At 38.4% G+C, this 24,631-nt stretch overlaps 2 protein-coding genes across 5 annotated transcripts in view; both read left to right on the top strand.

Annotated features, from left to right (window-relative positions):
• Nucleotides 1-3,815, top strand: part of LOC105383331 (angiotensin-converting enzyme) — a 36,976-nt gene extending 33,161 nt beyond the window's left edge. For all 4 annotated transcript variants that reach the window (XM_048622982.1, XM_038106689.2, XM_048622983.1 and 1 more), the window contains 2 exons: nucleotides 3,166-3,341; nucleotides 3,663-3,815. In XM_048622982.1, the coding sequence (XP_048478939.1) occupies nucleotides 3,166-3,341; nucleotides 3,663-3,742 (256 nt within the window). In that variant the 3' untranslated portion in view covers nucleotides 3,743-3,815. The remainder of the gene's footprint in view (nucleotides 1-3,165; nucleotides 3,342-3,662) is intronic.
• A 5,161-nt stretch (nucleotides 3,816-8,976) lies between these two features.
• Nucleotides 8,977-24,631, top strand: part of LOC105383332 (angiotensin-converting enzyme) — an 83,549-nt gene continuing 67,894 nt past the window's right edge. Inside the window, exons 1-7 of the mRNA XM_038106661.2 lie at nucleotides 8,977-9,795; nucleotides 19,591-19,749; nucleotides 20,164-20,404; nucleotides 21,082-21,164; nucleotides 21,479-21,685; nucleotides 22,071-22,240; nucleotides 24,320-24,444. Coding sequence (XP_037962589.2) covers nucleotides 9,124-9,795; nucleotides 19,591-19,749; nucleotides 20,164-20,404; nucleotides 21,082-21,164; nucleotides 21,479-21,685; nucleotides 22,071-22,240; nucleotides 24,320-24,444 — 1,657 coding nt within the window. The 5' untranslated portion in view covers nucleotides 8,977-9,123. The remainder of the gene's footprint in view (nucleotides 9,796-19,590; nucleotides 19,750-20,163; nucleotides 20,405-21,081; nucleotides 21,165-21,478; nucleotides 21,686-22,070; nucleotides 22,241-24,319; nucleotides 24,445-24,631) is intronic.

The raw sequence follows: 24,631 nt of genomic DNA, 5'->3' as shown, positions 1-24,631 counted from the left end.
CTCTTACAAATTGTCCTTAAATTCATAGACCGCATTGTAAATTTACAACAAGGTTAAGGGCCCGTACAGGGTGACGTGCCGCGCCAATTTTGGGTTTTCAATGCTCTTCACACAGCACAGGCAGTGACACGCACACATGTAAGTTTGCACAGTGGGTCGATAAACTTTTACTCGCCAACTTTATTGACAATTATGTTCAAGTACATTTTGGGTGATTTTAGGGTAAGTAAGTATAATTCTTACTTACACTGGTAGGCACCAGGAAAGAGTAGAAATTAATAGGGGTGCCACTTTACTCTATACTCGGAACCCGATTAGCTTTCTCAAACAAATGTGGTATTTACTTGTAGAAAGGTAACTAAAAGTATTAAAGTGTAGATAATAAGTTTCGGGCATCCTCCAGCCAACTGAACCCCGACGACAAAGCAAAGTAAATACATAGTGTCGCAAAAGGGCTATACTAAGCCAAAAGGGGATGACTCAAGGGGTCATTCTGAACAACTTTTGTTCTACGAGATTTGCAAATTCGCGAAAAAAAATATTCGTTTTCCATGGTAAAAAGTCACATGTCCAACAAAGTTTCTATGAAAAAGGTTTTTTTTTGTTAATTTCCAAAACTCGTAGAGCAAAATTTCAGAATGACCCCCTGTCTTACTCCTTTTTACCCGACTGCCGAAGGAGGAGGGTAATGTTTTTTGATTGTATGTATGTATATATGTATGTTTGTCTGTTTCTTTGTTCCCTCCTGTAGCCTAAACGGCTTGATAGATTTTGATGTATGAGGTATTGTTAGAAGCGTATTGATGGCGCGATGGCTATAGGCTATGTGACGTTCCATTAAAATGTACATAGCGCCCTCTTGAGGACATAACGTGATGATCGAAAAAATAATTATTCAACTTTGCCGTGTAAGGTATCAAATGAAAGGACTTGATTTTCACATTACAAAAATATGCATATTGAAGGTATTTAAATAACAACACCAAAATTATTGAAATAAAAAATGATCATGAACTACCTACCGACGTAAAATTTCATAAAATAAAAACAACTAAAAAGTTACAAATAAAAAAATACAATTATAAAAAACTAAAAACCTGACTGTACGCTAAAAACATGAAAACGAGTCCCAATGTTAATGGAAAGTATCGCAGGCGGGGACCAACTTGACCGCCACTCAAGGCCGTTTTCTAAGTAACATTCAGCTAAATGGTGAACCCTCTGCTGGTATAATTTGTTTATATACCGCTTGTTCAATACCTGTAAGTACATTTTTTGGCAGCATAATATTTTTACTTAATTTTAGGGTTTCGAACGTCAAAAGAAAAAAAGCAACCGTTATAGGATCTCTTTGTTGTCCGTCTGTCTGACTGACTGTCTGTCACCGCCCTTTTTCTCAGAAACGGGTAAAGATATCAAGCTTATATTTCGCATAGATGGGGAGTACCCCAAAAAAAATATTATGGTACTCCCTGTCCCACACAAGTAAATTGGGGCTTATATTTTTTCCAGTTATTTTGATGTGTATCCTTTTTTTTTCTTTATTGTTTTGTATAAGTATGTGTTTCTTTTCTTTAAATCTGTATTTTTTTGTTGTTGCTGTCTATGTGTCGAAAAAATGTATCTTTATCTTCAAATCACGCCATCTATCGTTTGTTTTTTTGTGGCTACTGTCTATAGAAGAAATTCCGTCATTGACAATTTTACGTTACGAATTTATTTTTATTTATTTTATTTTTATTTTTACATTTTCGTGGAGAATCAACAGCATTTTGTTAATAAATAATTATTACTTATGAACACATAACAACTTGATGCCATTAACAGAATGAACTTAGTAAACCCAGTAAACCTAACACATCCAGAGGAAAAACAAAATCTCTTTCTCTCTCTCTGAAAAACATACTTAATAGCCCAAACTCGATGCTTTTAGCTATTAACATCTTTGAAATAAAATTGAGCCACCACCGTGTTACTGCCCTCATCAGATCCTCACGAGACCATACCTCAACCAGCACCAAGAGACTGTATTTTTGATCCCTAACCTAATGTTCGTGCGTATTGTCATCACTTAGATCCATTCGCTATATTCCTGCTCCTCATCAGACCTTTACGAGACTGTAATATCACGAGAATATTGCACACTATCTAATTTAATTTAATGTATTGAATATACTGGAAGAATTATGCTTCCTCAATTTCAAATCAAATTATGTTGGTGTCATAAAAGTTGAAAAAGTGCAATGACAACCAATGTGCAGTGATTTTGTATCTGTACACGATAAGATCGCGAGCTGTCAGTGCTGCCTAAACCGACGTGACCCTTCTTTGGAGGCCAGCGGCCAACTGAGTCAAACGTCACTTGTGTTTATGATTTTATAACACAGAAAGCCGCCATAGATATTTGTATGAAGATTTGAGGGAAAAGAATTGCTCAAGTTTGGGATTAATTTACACAAAATAAGTGTGTGTTTATTAAAAAACAAGGTATTTAGCGCCTAGTCCAAGCCTTTAACTTTATAATATGATAAAAATCATATGAAAATTCTTAATAATTACGACACAGTTGTTACAATACGGGAGTGTGATTGACTGGTTTTTCTTGATATTCTGAAATTAATTTACAGTTATCCATAATCATTTACTTAAATTCGAATGATTCAGCACCTAGCTAGACTCTTCAACTACCTGTGTGATTTTTTTCAAGGCTGTAGAGCATCATTTACTACATAATTCTATGACAATGCCAACCCTCGATTCCCTATTGCAGACCCTTAAAAGTGATTTGAAACACACGAGTTTTGACTCTTTACGTCACTAAAAAAGTTGAAATTCACATATCAATTATGTCAATTTTAAACCTATTGTAAAGGGTCAAAAAGCTCTTTAAATTTGGGGGTAGGTAGGTAGGGGTCTTTTATCCTTAGGTCAATTGGTCCAGCTTTCGGCATTAAGCCCAATCACTCTCTACATTAGGACACACATACAGGTTAACTGTACCTTTATCCCTGTATGGTAGTACATGGAGCCGAATGCCGATGAATCGTCATTTAACCCTTCTAAACCAAGTGTCAACTCCTTGGGAGAGACCTAGGTACCCTAATATAATTTTTAACTGTGTGTGGTTTCACGGGTCTCAATCTTATTAAAACACAATAATTCCAGGGCTATGCTCAAGTTGGGTTCATCGAAGCCATGGCCCGACGCGATGCAGGCGCTCACGGGACAAAGAAAAATGGACGCCAGTGGACTGCTCGAGTACTTCAAGCCTCTTCATGATTGGCTGAAGGCTGAGAACGAGCGAACTGGAGAGTTTATCGGATGGGAGCCTAGTACTGTCCGTGAGTATAGCTATCCTGAAATATTAACATTTCTGGCAGTAAACGAGTTAATGTATTTTTAATAATAATAATAATCAGCCTCCTAAAGCTACTACTTTCAGCTGCTATAACTTGGCTCCATAAAAAGTCAAGTTTACTTTTCACTGCTCGAACGGTGTTTGAAAATAGCGCGAGTTTGGCCATAAGATTTCGTCAATTATTTAGTAGGTATTTTCATTAATCCATCATGGCCCACTGCTGCGCTGAGCATCATTGATATTTCCCTGGGTCTTCCATCTAACCCTGTCCATATTTTTTTTAGCTAAAAAATATTTTTTACAGCATACTGCACAACCAGACAAAGAGACGAAATGGAAATCAATGGATTTAATCAGAAACTCAGGAAGCTATCACTAATATAAGTATGGAATTCGTCAATTTATAACTGTAAATAATGTACATTAGCTAGCTGTAATAAATTTCATCCTTTCTGAATACATAAACTTTCTTTTTAGCTAATAAATAAGATCAAGAGCACAAGTGTGTGTTTTGTCATGGACAATATACACAGGCGTTTAGTTTTCGTGTAAAAAGTAAACACTTCAGTCTTATAAGTCACCTATCAACTCCTTAAAGAGATTGGCAGGTGAGCGTTGGATCCAGAATGTTGAACATTGGTGTGATCTGGAATATTCAATGTTCCAGATCACACCCAGCGGTCACCATAGGAATAATTCCGAATAAGCCACTTACAAGCACAGCTTTTTTGGCACCAAATTATGTCACGTTTCGGGCAAAAATGTGGGCCGGCGTTGTCGTCAATGGGCCGCGACCGCAGCCTCAATGGCAGGAAGTCTCACAACTAGCCCTGACCCGGTCGATCAGCGGCGAACACTGTGAAACGAACTACTAATAATGTGCATTGTCACCCAGTACGTGTCGGTAATGGCTGTTACGTGATTTTGTGGAAAATACGTTAAGTAATACGGGTTTTTACGAGATCACCCTTGAAGAGCCTTCGTAGGCTGGAGCCTTAGTCAGGATGGCTGAGGCTGAAAACCGTTTTTTGTTTTTCTCTTTACTTTATTTCTCAAACTGTTGTGCTGATACAACATTATCATAAATAAAACAGAAGCGTTGTTTTTGCAAAATGTGTCTGTATGTGGGCACATTTTATAGAACACTTGGATTTCATTCATATTCTATTTTTCTGTTGGATCCAAATCAATTCTTCATTTTGTCACTTCATTATCCATAAAAGCTTAGGTAAGCAAAGCACTAACCAAAATAATACACAGTCATTATGAGTGTATGCTTATTTACTAAGACGGGTGGATTAATGGCATAAGAATAATTTGTCACCATCACGGAAGAACTCAAAAGTCGAGTAAGGTCGAAATCACCGGACACCGCAGCATCATTAGTTGGGCGTTTCTAACAAATTGCCTTACAAAGTCACAATACAAACTTTTGTCAAATTGCCTTAGTTTCTGTCAGTCTTTGTTCAGTATTTTGTTAAAACTTGTCCGAGCTTTTGTGATATGACGAGTCAAGGTCATGGTCAAATTATCAAGTTCAGATTAAATTCAGGCTAATTGTGTGATGCCAGTAACTTTTCTCACGTAAAAAAGATCGTCGGTTTGGATAAAAGGAGAACGGAACTAACAATGTTGCCTTGTTTACGGATCTTTATTATAATTAATTTTAATTAAATAACTTTATGTGATTTTATGGCTGAAGTTATGTTAGTTGGTTTATTCACCCTCACGCCGAACGGTAGGTTAATCTTCACAATTATAGTGGTCCTCATCAATTTCGATGTCTGCAATGAGGGATCTACAGTCTGAGCCGCTCTAGGTATTATTATAAATGCAGTAAATATCAGTTCCCCTTTATATTCGTCCTACCCATCATACCTTCCTGACACCTGGCGTGCTACTGAAAATTCAAAATATATGTACCTCTCGGAGTTGAGCTTAACGTAGAATTAAGGAATATTTTCTCAAACGATTGGGCGGCTCTATTATCCTGCCGCCCGCCCCAAGCCTAACGTCCTTAACGGACACGTCACTGGATGATGGCGACCGCTGATAAAAAGGGCGAGCATGAATGACGCCGCCGCCGCCGCCGCCGCCTGCAATATTGAAGTTCGTTACCAACTTAAAACGTGTATATTTTCATCATCATCATCAGCCAATATCAGTCCACTGCTGGAGGTAGGCCTCTCCCAAAGCACACTGGATGCAAAGATTAAATTAAATGTGGCATTTTGTCAGTTAGGAGTTTGCTGCTGAGGTGGAACTGCTTATTTGCATTTCAAAACTCCACCTTACTTAATGTTTTGCAATAAACAGATTGACAAAAAACCGAACAATCGATTTATTCATTCATAGCTAGAAGAAAATGCCTCTTTGAGTCTTCCTGTAGTCGATTGGTACTTTAATTGGGGAATTTCCATAAGTAATTAATTCAATTTTGATGACATATATGTGACAAATAGGTACACAGGTGTAGCAGTTGTGTTGTGGTCATCTCATTCAGACAATGGTTGTTTTTATTGAGCTAGTTACGAATACATCATTGTGGTTGATAATAGGTTTTTGCATGACTCCAACTAGTTTTTTTTATTTTTTGTCATTGTGTATACATTTTCCGGTCCACTTGTTGGGCCCGTGTCACAAGGTCTGCTATTAATTATTTATCAATGATTTTATATTGGTACGATGACAATCTAAGAATAATTCTAAAAAGGGTTATGACATCACATTTTCACCATGATTCTGGTGAAAATTTCTTCTGGTCTAAACTAATAAAAAACCTAATATGTAAGTACCCAATGGAATTTCATTTACTTGAAGCTTAAAAACACCAAATTTATACTTATTATTCTACAGCCCTTTTGATACGATAAGGCATTTCTTTTTTTTCTTCACTGCCTTAAATTCTAGTGCAGTAAGTGTACTTACAAGTATTTTGCATGACCTACTACTTCTGTTAGAGCACTTAGTGTCTTTATGTGAACCTCAAGGGCCTTCGTAGAATATTGCAACAGGTCAAGGTTCAATTCCTTATACTGACCACTGGCATTATACTACTAAAATGTGTTTTTGTAACGTTGGGCTATGAACAGTGTTTGCTCACACTTTTAAAATATGGCAGTCAAATTTTCGGAATGAGCATTTTTGAATTGATTTATTTAAACCTACAATTTTGTTGTTCACAGCATACTGCATACCCGAGTTCGCTATGTTTTATGGGTGCATATGTATGAAAAACCCTTTCTTCAGTTATCATGTCTGTCTAGCTAGAGGATGACTATTAGTCCATTCAATAAATGACCCAAGATGAGGTGTAGAGTGCGTGAGCAGGTCACTAAGTGATTCCTTCAGAACAAGTTTCTGAAGGAATCGCTTAGTTACCTGCCCACGCACTCTACACCTCATTCCTTGACTGGACTATATAGTCAGATAGTCAGTGACATATGCAGACGATAGTTCACCAATGTGCAATAAGTATGTACAATTTCTATGGTATTTGAGGTACTATGCAGGTACAAATACCTAATGTACGTATATAGAGGTAAAATTACCAACTTATTTTTTTTTACTATTGTCTTGCTGAGTCATCAGTATTCAAGGGATAAAGGTATACCTACATGTAAATATATTATTACTCATTTAATTTTGCCAGCTAGTCAAACTTGTTAGCATTCAGAGTGCAGCTTCGCACTCAGAACTGCTACTATATTTTATGCATGTAATTTATATGTACATATTTACTAACCTTACGTGTCTTTTATATTTCCCACGCTAAAACTGGGACAATAGGAAAATTGCGTATTAATTTGTGACGTTACTTGGATGTTCTATGACTCTATAGTCTGTAACTTTGTTTTAATTCATGTTTAAAAGTTTTAATTTAAGCGATAGGTCCCTTTTTAGTGTTTTATAATGGCTCAATTGGAAATTTAGTTTATTTTTGCTAAATATAAAAAAATGGTTTGTACCCTATATATAGTAAAATATACTAATGGCAAATAGGATGGTGCTGTTAGGATAGACGAGTAGGTAATATTATTGTCGAGCTGGGACCAAAAGCAGCTTGGGGCGCCTTCCGCCTCAGACTATTTTAAGGGTTTTCGTCTTTTTCGTCAGAGTCCATTAGGTTTTAAATCTTACATATTTTATGTAGATACCTCGGTCGTGTTATCATTATCACTTAGAGTGCAACCAAGTTGTTCTACTTTCTATGGGTTATCTTATCAGCTAGGTAGTACTTTCATCACCCTTGAGTAGGAAGGCGTGACCGAATCCGGAAGTCACGTTATAGCGTAGATAGTTTGCATTTAGTTAGATGTTATTGGAATACCATATTAGAAGGACTACATAATAGGCACCAAATGTAGATGAGGGAAAGGATTGCTAGAAACATAAGTACGTATTAATAATGGGTAGGTACTTCTTGATCTTAAGTTCAACTTTTATACCCACATATACTATATTTTATAATTATAGCTACGGCTTTCAAAATTATTGTCTACATTTTTGAAATTTTAAATGCTCCTATCCTAAACTTCGTGTGGAACCATAGACAGCTGCTGAAAGTTAATATTAAATGAGTAAACCTACTTCACTTACACTTATTGTTTCGGAAGCTAAATCCAAAAGCTTCTTCCATGAATATGAAACAATGTCACTTAACATTACATACATAGCGCTAATTGTAAAACCATGTAAGAGAGGTTATATGCGTTCTACAGGCGTAGGCCCAGGTGTGTCTGTAGGTATGTGGAGCAAAAGTGTGTCAATGTGTTACACAATTACAATAGAAACTAAATAATTCTTTAGGGAATACCTACCTCTTTGTCAATGCTTTCACTGTATTCCGTTATATGGATAGGCTTATTCGTAATACAGTATCGATAATCAGTTCCTGTTGTACTTTTCAAAGTTAGGCCTAACTTTACATTATTACTCATCTGTGTCATTCGATATGATTATAATAGACATTAGATGATTTGAAATTAGACACTTTTGTGAAATCAATTAAAATTCGAGGTCCCAGTATTTCAGGTATATTTATGTATTAATTTAATTTTCAATGGTATCTACGAATGAAATAAATCGATTAGTTCTAATATAAAACTCAAGGATTTAGAATATTACTAGGCCTACCTACCTCGATGTTGTCATGCCGTCATCATGAATATTTCAGGCAAGGGACTGTAAGACTAGATTGAAACAAAAAAATGTATTTTCAAAGTGAGTTTAGCACACGAAACTTTAGCACAGGTACCTACCTACTTATTTTGTTACATAGGGCCTACTTGAAGTAGCCCTAAATTTTAATATTATAAGTCTACCTAACCTGATCTATATCTGAAAACTCTAATTATAATTTTTTTTAAAACACAAAGTGAAGGATACTTTTTACCCGAGAACCCTTCAAAGGTTATGCGAATCTAGCGCTGAAAACATGGCTAGTTGATGATAAAAATTCGAAACCAAGAAAGGCTATTTTCTGCAATTCCGAAATAACGAACGTTGCGAACTTGACTTCCCGAGCGTGACAGATGTGATCCGCGAACACATCAAGCATTTTAATTATTTGTTCAGTTTTTCAACGTGACTCCAAGAGTAACCTTCATCACTGGAAGGTACGGACGGTGGAACAAAGCTGATTCACACGGCCCGAGTTCAGAGGTAGCCGGCAGCACAGCCGCAGTCTCAGCGGCGCGCGCCGACCAACACCACGCACCATTGACTTCCACTAGTGACAACCATAAAAAAACTAGGCCACAAACATGGCTTGTGTACAAACAAGAACATTGTCTAGAACTTGGATACAAATCAACTTAGTGCTCCTGTTGATTGTACAAGTGTGCCTCGCAGATCCGCAGCTGGATTTGCCGCCTCTACCTCAAGTTTCGAGCACGCAGAGAAACCCTTACGGCTACTCGAGCACTCCCGGCTCAATCAATTCCCCGGGCAACCAGTATGACGTGTCACAGAACCCCAACTATCAGTTCAGTGGGGGTCCGAGCCCTAACACGCCGGGAGTGTACCCGGTGTCCACCACCCCCGGCTACAACCGCGGCATCAGCCCCGACATCAACAACAACGGGTATCCGAGCCTCGACTACGGAAACGGGAACCGAAACCCGATTTCCACGGCTCGGCCGTACGACGACAGGAATAGGGATGACCGAATAGACATCAACAATGATCCGAATTTCCGTAGGAACGATCCCAATTTCGTGCGCAACGATCCCAACTACGCGAATGTGAACCCGTATGACTTCAACCGCGGGGTGGTGACCAACAGCATCGACGACCGCTTCCACCAGATCAGCCTGCAGAAGGTGCGGGACTTCCTGCTGCAGGCCGACGACCAGGCCTCCAAGGAGTGCACCAACAACGTCGCCGCGCAGTGGAACTTCGAGACCAACGTCAATGATGGCACCCAACATGCTGCGGTGAGTAACTATACGTTTGTTTTTTATTATTATTGTTGATAACTATAACTTTTCAAACTTACTATGTACTCGTACTCATTGGTATCTCTGCTGATGAATCTGATGATAGATAGGTAAAGAGATTTCAATAGGTATATATATAAATTTCGAAAATGCTATAATATACTATCAAAACGCTTATTTACCTATGTGGTAGTGGAAACTCCTGTCTTTGAAACAAATATAGAGCGATAGAAATGGCGATAGATTTCTTGTCTGCTAGCTGTATTACGCATGTTTAGCAATAAACTGTAATAATTAATTGTCTTTTTGCTGTTGACAGTGTAATCAGAGTGTTCTCGTGAGAATGTGGTTGTTATGATAAATATAAACAAAAACTTCATTTTTATTATAAATACTTTGTTAAATATTCGTAAAAATCTGGCATAATTTTGGAAGCTTTATCGTCCATGACTCATTAGATAAGGTTTCCCCCGGAGTTATTTTATTCCCATTAAACAAAGTCTGGCTGGTTTTAAGGCACATCTATAGTATGTAAAATATTACCTACATGAGTAAATAAAGTTGGTTTTCCCTTGCTATATTTTATAAACCTATAGTCTAGACCCTCGTAAAGTCTCAAGCAAATGCCCAGTATAAAAATAACTTTCCATGTTTAAGTACTACCGTTTTAAAATTCTACGTAAGATTCACAGTAAATGAACACTTTTCCCTGTCTGACGTGCATTATCTCGGTGCGTGTTCCTGCTCCCACCTTTTAAAACTAAAGTTATCGTACAATAAAGCTTGCAATAATGTAGGTTACTTCTTTACAAAGCATTTTTCTTGATTACATTACTATGCAAATGGCTCCAAGCCCACTATCTTTAGCAACAATAAAACCTAACAATTTAAATTGGAAAGTTCCGGGTACCGTCGTATCACTGAATTTTCCCACAAATAGTAGGTACTTAGAACAATACTCGTGAGTTTCATGGAGGCACCTATGGTTTCCTCGCTTGCGTTTCTGTATAGTTTTTGTCCCCGATACTGTATTGTTCCTATTAGAAATTATTTAATATGTGTACAATGTTCACTCGGTTTCTAGTGATATTGATGGAGTAATATCTCCGGAAGAAAACGCGCTGGATAATTAGTAATTACATAGTAGGTGTAGCTTAGAGAGTGGTAACTTTCGACTTGGGGGTTTTTCTAGATATCGAAAGTTCATCATATTTATTAGAAAATATAGAAGTTTGAAGAAATACATACTTATGCGCTATTTTCCCTTTATTTTTCAATTAATATACATTATATACTATGTTTTATATAGACATAAATAAATATGAATGATATACACTAGACAGTGCCGAAATAAGAGTCCATGAATAGCATATTCAGAAGGCTTGGTAAATTGGCTGTGCATGTATTTTTTGTTTAACAAATAAATAATTAAAACAACAATGGCAAATTGGGTGGTCATTATGACCTTATCAAGTTGACCTAAGGTTGTTAGTAAGTACAAAAAATATTAATGAGAAGTAAGCATTTCAAATAATTAAATAACAAATCACGACCTATATTCAGCAAGTACGTATCATGGGTTGTGTTTCCCACGATCTATGTCATAAACTCATAACACTAATACTGATCAGTGCGTAGTCATGTAAGCAGTCCAAGAGGCTGTATAATTTATTCAAAACAGATCGTCATAAAAAGTATTGTGTCCTTTGTTTAGCTCCTTCTAACTAATATATGTAAATAAACGATAACTTGAAATGTTTCAATGCGATCGATCGATGGAGTCTATTAACTGTCCATATTTCATAATTATCATTATTATACTAAAATTTTAGTTTTTTTTGTTACGTATTTTTGTATTCCAATATTTCCAATTTGCTGCGTCCGGCTGCCAAAATATTATAGACTTACGTATGTATTATTATTTAATTACGCACCGATACTAGAATCATAGCTATAGAAAATTTTGTTTAGAAATATCAATACCAAAGTATCTATCGATTACTTGACGGTAAAGTGGTTTATAATAATGAATAGAGGCATGACTGAATGGCTGACGGTGTCGAGGGGACGGGCGGCGCTTGCGCATGGCTTTGTCTGATTGTTTCTGCGGCTGCAACGTGCAACGGCGGAAATTGCACTGCAGCTACAACAATTATAATTGTGGATTTTCATAAATTTTCAAAATTGTGAGAAGTTCATTGGGAGTACAAAATGGTTCTTAAAAGGGATAAGTACTTACCTAATAAACAATGATTTGGTCAGTATAGTGTAAGTAATGACGAGGACAAAATGCTACAAAATGTCTGTTAAGCTACAATCTAGATCCAAAACCCAAGCTAAGTAGTTAGTATACCAAAAATTTCGAGCTAAGAATAACACCTCATCAAACTGAACCAAATTTGCTTTGTCATCAACAAACAGCAATTTCGAATGCGTATCTCGAACAAACCACATCCCTATTACTGGCAACACCATAACGATCGTCCCGCACCATTGATCGCCTCAAGGATAACCCCAAAAAGGGTACCAAAATGACCAGCAATTAAAAATGGTGAGACTAATAGTATCCCCGACCTCCGCATTGTCAACACGGCAGCCTATGAAAGGGTTGCCGCTACTGCATAAGGCCTGAGACTATGGAACAATAAGATAATTCATTACTTCAAGGAGTCTCTTTGTTATGTGTCCGTATCGTACTATTATAGTGATACGGTGGACAAGGATAAGTCATCGTGTAAGAATAGATGCTCGGTTTTATGTGCATATTATGATTCACGGATAATGGGTGTGATATCATTGGGATCCATGGTGGACTGAATAATAATTATTTACATACTTCATAATAGTATATATGTTTAAAACATGCGACAGTGACAGACATGATGATAAATAAGTTCATAACGTTCATAACTTGATAGGTTAATTATTTATTTAATTATAACATTACAGAATAAGAAACACTCATGAGAATTATTATGACTCTTACTTTGGTTTATCATTTTTTTATCTAACGCGGAGAATAACGATGGCCACTAAATGCAATGCAACCATTTTTATAACCTTCTCAGGTTATAAGGGAACAATCTCTTGCAACCCTTGGATCCTTCCTTTCTATCAAAGTGGTCTCTTTTATTGATTATCTTACTTTAATATTGTGTATCAATATTTTTCAACCCAAAATTATATTTTTATATCGTCTTCATCCTGTTATTTAGGTGGGCCAGAAAACAACAAAAACAATTTTTGAAATTCACGGACTACAATTAATAAAAACATTCTACCATGCAACCTTTTGTTCTTACCGGGTTATAAAATTAATTACTAATATAAAAAAAAAAAACTTAATTTATTTTTGTACATAACTTCGTTATCATTTAATTTTCAGACAAGTCAATTAGTCACGGTCAGTGGGTATAAATCGATGACATAAAAACAACAATGATTTATTTTAGGCGCAAAAACAGCAGTAACACAGTACAGTACAGTAACAGCTACGTGATAGCCTAGGGACGCACGTTCATACACCGCGGTGCCATCGGGGTCACTCTATGTAGTGAAAAACTATTGTTCAACTCGGGTGGGATAGACCCAGCTTTCATTCGTTCGTTTTTCGTCAGTATAGAGTAACCCTCCAGAATCTACGTGATAATACTATTTACTACTTGGAATGACTCAGAGCAAAATTGAAAAAAATACATTTGATTACCTACAATATTGTTTCCATCACGCGAAGTTTTTTTTTCTACTTCGTCACTATAATTTTATCATCTTTTATACTGAATTGTTTTGTCAACGACTTTGACCTCTATAGCTGGTTTTTGCTCTCAAACACTTACAGGGAAATAACTTAACGTTGATATAACTGATGCATTTATTATGTTGCACATGCTGATTCAGAACCATTTATCTATCACTATGCACGGCATGGATATTGTCAACTATCATTACTTTAACTATTGTTTTAACATTTATTGTATAAGCTGTGTACCTTATAATTGTGTTTTTATTTTTTCTTGTATTCTGAAGGCGAATACATAATTTGTTTCTTTCTTTCATTACAAACATTTAACACCCAACACCCAAGTACAAATTTTGTATTTTAAACAAATATCTGCCCTGGTCGGGCTTGAATCACTACCTACACCATTGGATCGTCAAAAAACCTTACTTAGGTTTCAACTGTAGGCAGCCGTTAGATAACAAGTAAAGTCCTGTTAAACTTACTTCTACATTTCTGATATTAATGAAACCCATAAGCAGAACACTTTACATACCATCTTCATCTGGAAAAAGTTGTGAAATAGCATCTTGACCTTGCCGCGCCAAATGTGCTTTCAATTCGCATACTTCAATGCAATGTTTATATTTGCTATTGCCATTTGAACTCTCCTGCTAATTGGCAATACAAGAAAGGTGGTGTGCTCTGCCATTCATACTCATATTTCCATTCATAATAATAATTTACAGAGAATGCGATCTATTTGCATTATGTATTGTGTATTTAGGACCATTAGCTTTTAATAAGTAAGGGCCAAATTCACCGAAGTAATTAAACATCGTTAGAAGGATCGAAAACGCAGTTTATGCTCTAAACGAGCTTATACGCTCATTTCGATTTTCACCGACCAATATTAACCAAGATTAGAGCAAAACGCAGTTACAGCTGTAACTGCTATAAATTGGCCAGTTAGCGTTGCTAAACGCAGTTATAGAAAGCTGTCATTGTCAAAGGTCATAAACAAACCACTGAGCAAATAACAACGCTTTGACAACGACATATATATATTTTTTGGTTTTATAATGTGTCAAAACGTTTTGTTACTCCATTGCTCGAAATCAAAATACGCATAAAGTATGTACGGCGCGACGCAATAACTAAACGCATTTCAGTGTTGCTGGCTCGTCTGTAGCTGAAACACCGGTGACGTAAACGAGATTAAAATAGCACCGATGAATTTCAGGTTACTCTAAACGCGTTTAGACGAAATGGGTAAACGTGTTTAATGAAATCATAGTTTAATGAAACTTAGGGCCAAATTCACGGGTTGCACAGAAATCTAAGTTTTATTAAACTACGATTTCATTAATCACGATTGCCGATTTCGTCTAACTGCGTTTAGAGTAACCTGAAATTCATCGGTGCTGTTTTAATCTCGTTTACGTCACCGAAGTTTCAGCTACAGACGAGCCAGCAACACTGAAATGCGTTTAGTTATTGCGTCGCGCCGTACATACTTTTTGCGTATTTTGATTTCGAGCAATGGAGTAACAAAACGTTTTGACACATTATAAAACAAAAAAATAATATTATGTCGTTGTCAAAGCGTTGTTATTTGCTCAGTGGTTTGTTTATGACGTTTGACAATGACAGCTTTCTATAACTGCGTTTAGCAACGCTAACTGGCCAATTTATAGCAGTTACAGCTGTAACTGCGTTTTGATCTAATCTTGGTTAATATTGGTCGGTGAAAATTGAAATGAGCGTATAAGCTCGTTTAGAGCATAAACTGCGTTTTCGATCCTTCTAACGACGTTTAATTACTTCACACAAAACTAAACACACCTAAAACAGATCTTGGTTTCCTGGTTTTGTAAGAATTTATTGTTTAAGTATCATGAATTTACCTAGTTCTAAGTAATAATAACATAATTGAAGCGATGCGATAACTGACTTACATATAAAGTAATATTTCCCACGACATTAAGTCGATGTTGAACTTGAAACGAGGTGACCGCCACTGTGCGCCACGTGATAATTAAGCTTTATTATCATAATCTGCCGAGCCTTGTCACGATCTTGATGATTCGATGGAAAATGAAGTAATTGTGCAGTTTATGCTAACGATCTGGTGTTGAAAATAAAGTACATAACTATGTAATGAGTTTAATAGATTTCTAGAGCATGTTTGTTAAATAAAGTGCAGATTGTGGACCTTCTTTGTCATATAATCCTGAAAATTGGCACCAACACCTTAATTCCAAACTTAAACACGCTGTCGTTAAGCTAAATATGTTCTAACAAACAGACCAAAAATTTGTCTCGTTATTTGAAATACACATTTTTATAAAACATAATTTCGAAACTTTTCCCCAAAGTGTTCTAAGAAAAACCAATTCACGAGACCCAATGCCAAACCCCTCACACATCCACAATCAAAATAATGAGTCGTCGATTAATTCACATACTTGTATGTGTTTATGTGCGTGGCCATTGTTCCCTGAGAGGACGTTCCCACCGCACGCGGTGACATAAACGCTCGTGTCGCAACCGCACCGCGACGCTACCGTGCGGGGAAGGAATTGCAGAATGCAGATGGGAAATCGGGGAAAAATTTTGATGTGAAACAGTTTGTTGAACCAGTTGTTGTGCAGTCCGAAACATTAGGCCTATTTATAGATGGATCGCACTGTAACTAACAAATGAATTGTAATAACCGCGAATTTTGGATTCTTCTGATTTTAATTCCGTCAATCTAGCCAATTACATATTTATTACGATAGTTTGGTTATTCAGTTAGTTTTTTTTTAATAAATGATTATCACTCCACAGACTTTATGTCCGTGCCTTTTGAAGAGTGGTAATTTTTATGAGATAGTTTTTAATTCTTTTATCTACTTTCTACTCGGTAAGGAAGTTTAGTTTACATACATATATTATCTTTTATATATATTTATTTTGTCTTTTGCAGTTAGTTGTAGTGCGTCGAAATTTGATGTGAATGAAACTTTACCTTACAGTGGAATTCCACTGATGTGAATTTTTACAGGTTATGTTATCCATTTAAAAGATACGGATCATGTAATAAGACTGAACTTGACCGTGTCAACGAATTACTAGAATAACCGTGAACATTTTAAATTTTCTGCTATTATCTACACGTTGGATTGTTAGTACTTGCTTAGACAAAAACAATAATTAAACCAAGGATTTTGTTACATTAATTAGTTTCTAGTTATTTAGCCAGTAGCCATGGTTTTAATACAAGTTATCAGCTGTCCCGCGAGCTCCGCTTCAGATGGAAAATGAGCATATCAATAAACAGAATGTATACCTATAGCCTGTGTAATCCTGTTGCATTGGAAAATCAGCATATCAATAAACAGAAGGTATACCTATAGCCTGTGTAATCCTGTTGCATTGGAAAATCAGCATATCAATAAACAGAAGGTATACCTATAGCCTGTGTAATCCTGTTGCGTTGGAAAATCAGCATATCAATAAAAAGAAGGTATACCTATAGCCTGTGTAATCCTGTTGCGTTGGAAAATCAGCATATCAATAAAAAGAAGGTATACCTATAGCCTGTGTAATCCTGTTGCGTTGGAAAATCAGCATATCAATAAACAGAAGGTATACCTATAGCCTGTGTAATCCTGTTGCGTAAAAAGTCTTTCTGCAAAAAAAAACATCTGAAAATAAAGTGTTGCATCTCTCTGACTGAGGACTAGTAGAAGGTGACAAAAATTAAAATGTCTTAAAATGTTTTGTAAAAACCTTTTGTAATGAATGAGAATAAAACGTTTTTTCAAATACATGTGGACGTCAGCAGCTATGATTACAATAAAATTGCAGCCTTTTCTCAACTGAATGCTATAATCATAGCTGACTCATATCTGTGACTGATTATAATTACAGTTTCCACTTAATTATTTGCCAAAGTGACTCAGAATAAGTCATCACTAAACTTGCTATCATTTTTATAACATCAGATATGCAAGCGGTGTGAAAATGGACACAAACGGCTGAAAGTTATAAGGAACGTTAAGTCACAATCTGAGATGTAAATTTTCCTGGTTTACAACCTTCCAAACAAATTTTAATCTGTTAAGTGGTTACTGTGTGATAACTATCTATAGATGACTCGTAGAAAAGTATTTTCTTATGATTTTGACAGAATAGCGCCTGTGAAACAGTAGGGACCTACTTAGCTTAGGGTTTGTCGTGAAAGATGGAAGATATTGAATTACAACATTAGATACGTTTATATTCACTAAAACAACAAACTAACTTATCTGTCTTTACCTAATACCCATTGGGAAAGAAATATAAGATGTACAGTTTCAGTCCCCTTTTTGTCCATTTTCATTTATTTATTGAATGAGTATTACACAATAAGATTTACAATATGCCTAATACAAGCAGCAGAAATCGATTTAGAGTTTTAGAGCTTCTTATTAGTAAAATGACATTATATAACAAAGAAGTCATATTAATAGGTAATTAGCTAATAGTTATCACTTATGGTTATATTTATTCAACTTTATAAGTTAAGTTAATACAATTCAAAATTAGTTAAATAAGTATACAGTACTGATATTACAATTGTTTTTTTATGAAATTTATTCAACTTTATGAGATAATTTCAAACAATTTAGAATTAGTTAGATACGAATACCTACAGATATTACAAACCTACAGATAATATTTTTTATGAAACATCACTTCAGTTGTTTTTTATAACGACATTTAAAGTATACACTTTGCATGTCAAGGGGCAATTCATTAATGGTTTTGGGCAGTAGGTATCTGTATTTTAAAAATCCATCAGGATAAAACTTTGCGTTCGTTATCTTGTCGTTCCAATTACGAATTAATTCATCTACAGTCGGGTCCACTGGTTGTTCATGTAAATAATTAATTATGTTTAGTCTTTCTTGTATTGACTTATGTATTACTTTTGAAATCATTGGGTTCTAGGTTTTACATAGAGTGGAGTGGCAATAAGCACCTGCATTTTTTGTTGTGGTCTTACTTAGCTATTACTACTTTGCAATCATCGTAAATCTATTTTATGATTTTGCACTGTCACTTTGTAACATGGGGAAGGTTCCAATGTATTAGTCACATACTCACATATTACATAAAGTAATGCATCTCTTTCCTAACTACAAGGTAACTCTTGCAGGCACTAATGGGGGCTATAGTATCAATTCCTTGTTAGGAAAATGTATAGTTTCTGAAATGATAATTATCAGGGGTCATATAGGTACTTGCTATAAAGAAGTGCACAAGTATAAATTGTATAAGCTGAGCTTTAGTTTATTCTAGCTGTTCCCGCGTGCTTCGCGTCGCCTTAAAAAGTTTTCCCGTGGGGATTCCGGGATAAAGAAGTAGCCTATGTTCTATCCCAGGGTCTAGACCGTATATATACCAAATTTCATTCAAATCCGTTCAGTAGTTTTGGCGTGAAAGAGTAACAGACAGACAGACAGGCAGACACAGTTACTTTCGCATTTATAATATTAGTTAGGATAGTTAGGATTAGGATGACACGTCATACATCTCTAGGCCAGTACATAACATTTTTGCCACAACGATAAGACTAGCCCCCATGATAAAAAATGACAATACGTACCGTTATATACAAAGTCCTTGCGTACGGTACGTTCGTGTCATAAAGTCTTGGTCTCATACATTTTTGCCTCATCATCATCATCATCATCATCAGCCAATAATCATCCACTGCTGGACATAGGCCTCTCCCAAGGAGCGCCACAACACTCGGTCCTCGGCCTTCCTCATCCAACCACTACCCGCCACCCGCCTAAGATCGTCAGTCCAGCGGGCAGGAGGGCGTCCCACGCTGCGTTTGCCTGTTCGTGGTCTCCACTCGAGAACTCGTCTATATTTTTGCCTGTTACCCTTTAAATGCGCATCTCTCAGAATCACGCCCCACCAGTTTTTAAAGTTTCATCTAACAATTTCAAGTTGGGCGCCCAGTAACGCTACACACTGACAGTCTTCAGAATTACCACCAACCAGTTTTAAAACTATTCAATTTGATTTTCCAGTTGGACGCTCAGCAGCGCTACACGCTGTTCCAGCGCGGGCTGTGGGAGGCGGCGCAGCAGTTCCCGAGGAACGTGGTGCGGGACTTCAACAGCTTCCGCCAGCTGCGGCTGCTGTCCATCATCGGACCGTCTGCGCTGCCGCCAGACCAGCTTGATAGGGTAAGCGTATTTATTTATTTATAACAATAAATTTTCAAGCGTATATTTATTTGATTCCTCATTGCACAAATATAACATAGGAGTGGCTAGTTGTATTAGAAGATCCAAAAAGAAACATGGCTGTGTTGAATCCTACACTTTTATTTTACCTTTGATCCTTCGAGAAAAAATTAAGATTATGAACAATTTCAATTTAGATTTACCTAATGGGCTGTATGTGTGTGTGGTATCGTAAGCGCAGAAATGGATTTAAAATATGCTTTGTTTTCAAATACGACGCTTTCCATCCAACAAAAAAGAAGTCACTCCTTCTTAACTACCAAACCACAGTTTCAATTATTGCCACTTTAAATCACTATAGAAACGCACCCTCTACTGGCACCCTAAACTTACAATTCTCATTTCAATTTCCAGTACAACAGGCTGATAAACGACATGCTGGCCGTCTACAACACGGCCGAGATATGCGCGTACAACGAGCCCTTCAAGTGCGGCCTCCACCTGCAGCCGGAGCTGCAGTTCCTCATGTCGCACTCCAGAGACTGGGACGAGCTGCAACATGTCTGGGCCGAGTGGAGGAGGAACACGGGAAGGAGGATCCGGGACTTGTATGAACAGCTGGTGGATCTGACCAATCACGCTGCACGGCTTAATAGTGAGTATTGAATTGGTTAGATATATATATATATATATGTATAGAGAGCTGCAGTTCCTCATGTCGCACTCCCGGGACTGGGATGAGTTGCAGCACGTGTGGGCCGAGTGGAGGAGGAATACTGGACGCCGGATCCGGGACCTGTATGAACAGCTGGTGGATCTGACCAATCACGCTGCACGGCTTAATAGTGAGTATTGAATTGGTTAGATAGATTTATAGAGAGCTGAAGTGCCTCATGTCGCACTCCAGAGACTGGGACGAGCTGCAGGATGTCTGGGCCGAGTGGAGGAGGAACACGGGAAAGAGGATCAGAGACCTGTATGAACAGCTGGTGGATCTGACCAATCACGCTGCACGGCTTAATAGTGAGTGTTGGTTTGTTGTTGGTGGAGGTTGATGATGATGATAATAATGTTGCACTGGAAAGGCTGAAATATGAGTTACATAATGTGTAGTGTGATAGTTTCAGTAATCTGGAAGAGGGATTTTGGGGAAGAGGATTACTGATAGGTATACATAAGTATAGGAAACTGTAGTGAATGTGACAAATCTCCACAAAATAATTTAAATAATAAACAATGCATAAGCGCCTCAGGGGAATCTAATGTTATTTATCACAGTAGCGAAAACAACTCTTAGCATTATTAAAGGCGCTTCGATTTCTTTGTTTGCAGACTTCACTGATGCTTCAGCTTACTGGCAGTTCCCGTACGAGTCTCCTAATTTCAGACAAGAAGTGGATGATGTTTGGGAACAGGTACTTATCGCATATAAGTATTTTGAAATTACTTTTAAATATTTAAGTTAGTAAATAGATACTATAACTACTGAACCAGGCACTTGAAACTTGGACCGTGGGATTGACCCACATGTCACAATCGTATCCTTATTATGAATCTCCTTTTACACGCTGCAGCGCGCTGTATAAAACTGTGGACGGTTGCCTGTGAATAAAATTTAATCTTATGTCCTAGCATATACAATTACAAGGATCTATGTGTTACATATATCCTTGTAATATGATGTCATTTCTATCGGAACTAATAACAATAATCCCCATTCCCTTTCCAGATAAAGCCGCTCTACACTCTCCTCCACGCCTACGTGCGTCGACGCCTGCGCGAGGCTTACGGTCCGGAGCGCATCTCCCGGTCCGCCCCCCTCCCCGCGCACGTGCTGGGCGACATGTGGGGGCAGAGCTGGAGCGGCATCGTGCCCCTCACACTGCCCTACCCGGGCAAGACGCTGGTTGATGTCACCCCGGAGATGATACAACAGGTTGGTACGGTCCGGAGCGCATATCCCGCTTGGCGCCCCTCCCCGGTCACTGCTTGATATGATTTTGTCTACGAAGGACTAAAGCACTCTGGCCTCTGCTTTCCTTATCCAAAAAGGAATTTGGTCAATCGGTCAGATCCTGAAATCCTGAAATTACCAGGCAGATGATGATGGATTAAATCTGGCCTAATTATTATAAACAGAAAACTCACTTACAAATAAAATTATAAGGGCACGGAATAATGAAATCCATGTCACACTGTTATACCTACCCCCTATCACCTACGTGCTTGTACAAAAGCTTTACCTCCACAACAGAAATGACAACAACCATCCCCTATTCCACTTCTTCCAACCCCACATAACCACGCATCTTTACTTCCAGGGCTACACCCCGCTCTCAGTGTTCCAGCTAGCGGAAGAGTTCTTCGTCTCCATGAACATGTCCGCGATGCCTCCCGACTTCTGGCAGCTGAGCGTGCTGGAGCAGCCCCCGGAGCGCCACATCCACTGCCAGCCGTCGGCCTGGGACTTCTGCAACAAACACGACTATCGGTAAGCTGATGCTGTCTACACTTCACGGGTTTATCGGTGACAGGCAGTAGCGGTGCGGTAGAGCTGTGAATTAACACGCACTGGCAGATCAAATACCGCTATCCATCCTTTATCGCCATGCGTTTCGCCCCCGGTGATTAAGTAATTGTAGGCTAGTTTCTTATTTGAAGTATTAATTTAAGTCCCGTCTCCGCTGCACGGGTCCGTTATCGATGTAAATATGACTAGGTATATCGCGAATTCCGATAAGTACGATGCTTATTTAGTAAAGCAGCAGTCGCTATACGGGTTCGTTATCGTTATCGACGTCGATAAAATCGATTAATGCGCGGTCCAGCAATGCCATATATTGACGTTCACCTACATCGATAACGAATCCGGGTAGTGGCAGCAGGAAAAAATATTCATTAAAGCCTACAAACTCTTGTGGCGGACTCCTAGCCACTAGTTCAGACGAAGATCAACAGATGGCGCTCGGAACGCAATACAGAGAAGATGTATGGGAACTACGCAAATTACTATGAAAATCCTACATCGCGCATTCGAAGTTTCTCACCTACTCTGCAATATATAGAAATCCCCAACGCTAACCGTTGGGCAGCTGCCCGCCAGGCCACACCACCCGGCCTGGTCGGAGGATCCTCCCTTTGCATGGGGATGCTCTACCACCTCCAGCATCCCCATACTGGTGACCCCGTGAAGAACATCAGCGCAGCCTTCTGAAGACCCGCAGAGCAGCCTCCACGCCATCTTCCATCGACTTTCTCTCCTCACCTCAACCGCCGTGCAGCAGAACTCTCAGCAAGCAGCCCCTGGAGCCAACCAGCCAGCATCCGGTCTCAAAGGGCATCATGACCACCAGCATGCAGCGTACGCGCAGGCCTGGTCACACCCTCGACCCACACCAGCAACTTGGCACAGCACCACTGCACTTCGGCCGGTCAGCAAGCAGAGCCATCCTCTCCTGGTCGACGCAGCACTCTGCCACCATGCTCCACTGCAGGCTCATCCCGACTCACTGGGGACTCCTCACCGCACTCACAGTCCCGACTCACTGCGGACTACGCGGCACTGGCTGGCAATCAAGACTCTCGGCTGCACTGAAGACTATCGCCCTCCGGTCTCGGTGGGGGAGTGATGTGGCGGACTCCTAGCCACTAGTTCAGACGAAGATCAACAGATGGCGCTCGGAACGCAATACAGAGAAGATGTATGGGAACTACGCAAATACTATGAAAATCCTACATCGCGCATTCGAAGTTTCTCACCTACTCTGCAATATATAGAAATCCCCAACGCTAACCGTTGGGCAGCTGCCCGCCAGGCCACACCACCCGGCCTGGTCGGAGGATCCTCCCTTTGCATGGGGATGCTCCAACACCTCCAGCATATCCATACTCTGCAATAAGGAATAGGCATGCGAAAAATGTATCACCAAAGAGAAAAGAGAGATACATTTCATTTCCCTCAAAGATGCGTATCTTTCTTTCTTATCTTCTTATCTTTTCGCTCCGATTGCTCAGTGCATCAATTGAAAGGTGAATCCCTACGATGAAAAGAGTGAAATGTGGAAAAGATGCATGAATGTTAATAACAATGGAAAAAATATTTTTCTAATAATCTTGTAAAGATGGTATATTTAAGATAGCTTTCAAACAAAATTCTAAAACATCATACTTAGAATTTTAACATCAGTAATTTTAGTAGTTTAACTTAAAGTTCTTATCAATAGTGCACCCTATTTTGACATTATTAAAAGTTAATTCAGTTTACTTTTTAACAAAAAATGTACTCCTGCGCGTATCTTCTTTGTTAGGGATCGGTAGATGAGCGAGATCAACATACACGAAAAAGCAAGAGCGATTCACTGAACGAAGTTACTCGCGGAGTCTCGGTGAAACTCGGGTTCATATTACTCCCTATAGTCTTTGTGAGTAAGTGATAAGAATATAAATAATTGTCTCAAGTGATTGAAAGAAAGAAAGGAAATATGGGATGAAGTTACTCATTTTTATCTTTCCCTCGCGAGCTACCCAAGTCTAAGAAGGAATTCAATAAAAACGTACATTCCCCTTTCAGTATCAAGATGTGCGCGCACGCGGACCAGAAGGACCTGGTGACGGCGCACCACGAGATGGCGCACATCCAGTACTTCCTCGCCTACAGGAACTTGCCCAAGGTGTTCAGAGATGGCGCTAATCCAGGTAAGAGACAGGTCTTTTACAGTATTTTGTATAGTAGGTATATGAGGACATCTCACAAATGGCCATCCAACTCCAAGCTAGGCAGAGTCTGTAATTGTTGGTTTTTGGGGATCTGAGAGTCGGTCAGCATCTGTTGTTGCTTATATATATTTAGGGTGGCGAGATTCAAACAAGCATTTTTTGCGAA

The sequence above is a fragment of the Plutella xylostella genome, chromosome 9, assembly GCF_932276165.1.
Source record: "Plutella xylostella chromosome 9, ilPluXylo3.1, whole genome shotgun sequence".
Classification (NCBI taxonomy): Eukaryota; Metazoa; Arthropoda; class Insecta; order Lepidoptera; family Plutellidae; genus Plutella; species Plutella xylostella.
This window is presented reverse-complemented; position numbering and strand designations above follow the sequence as displayed.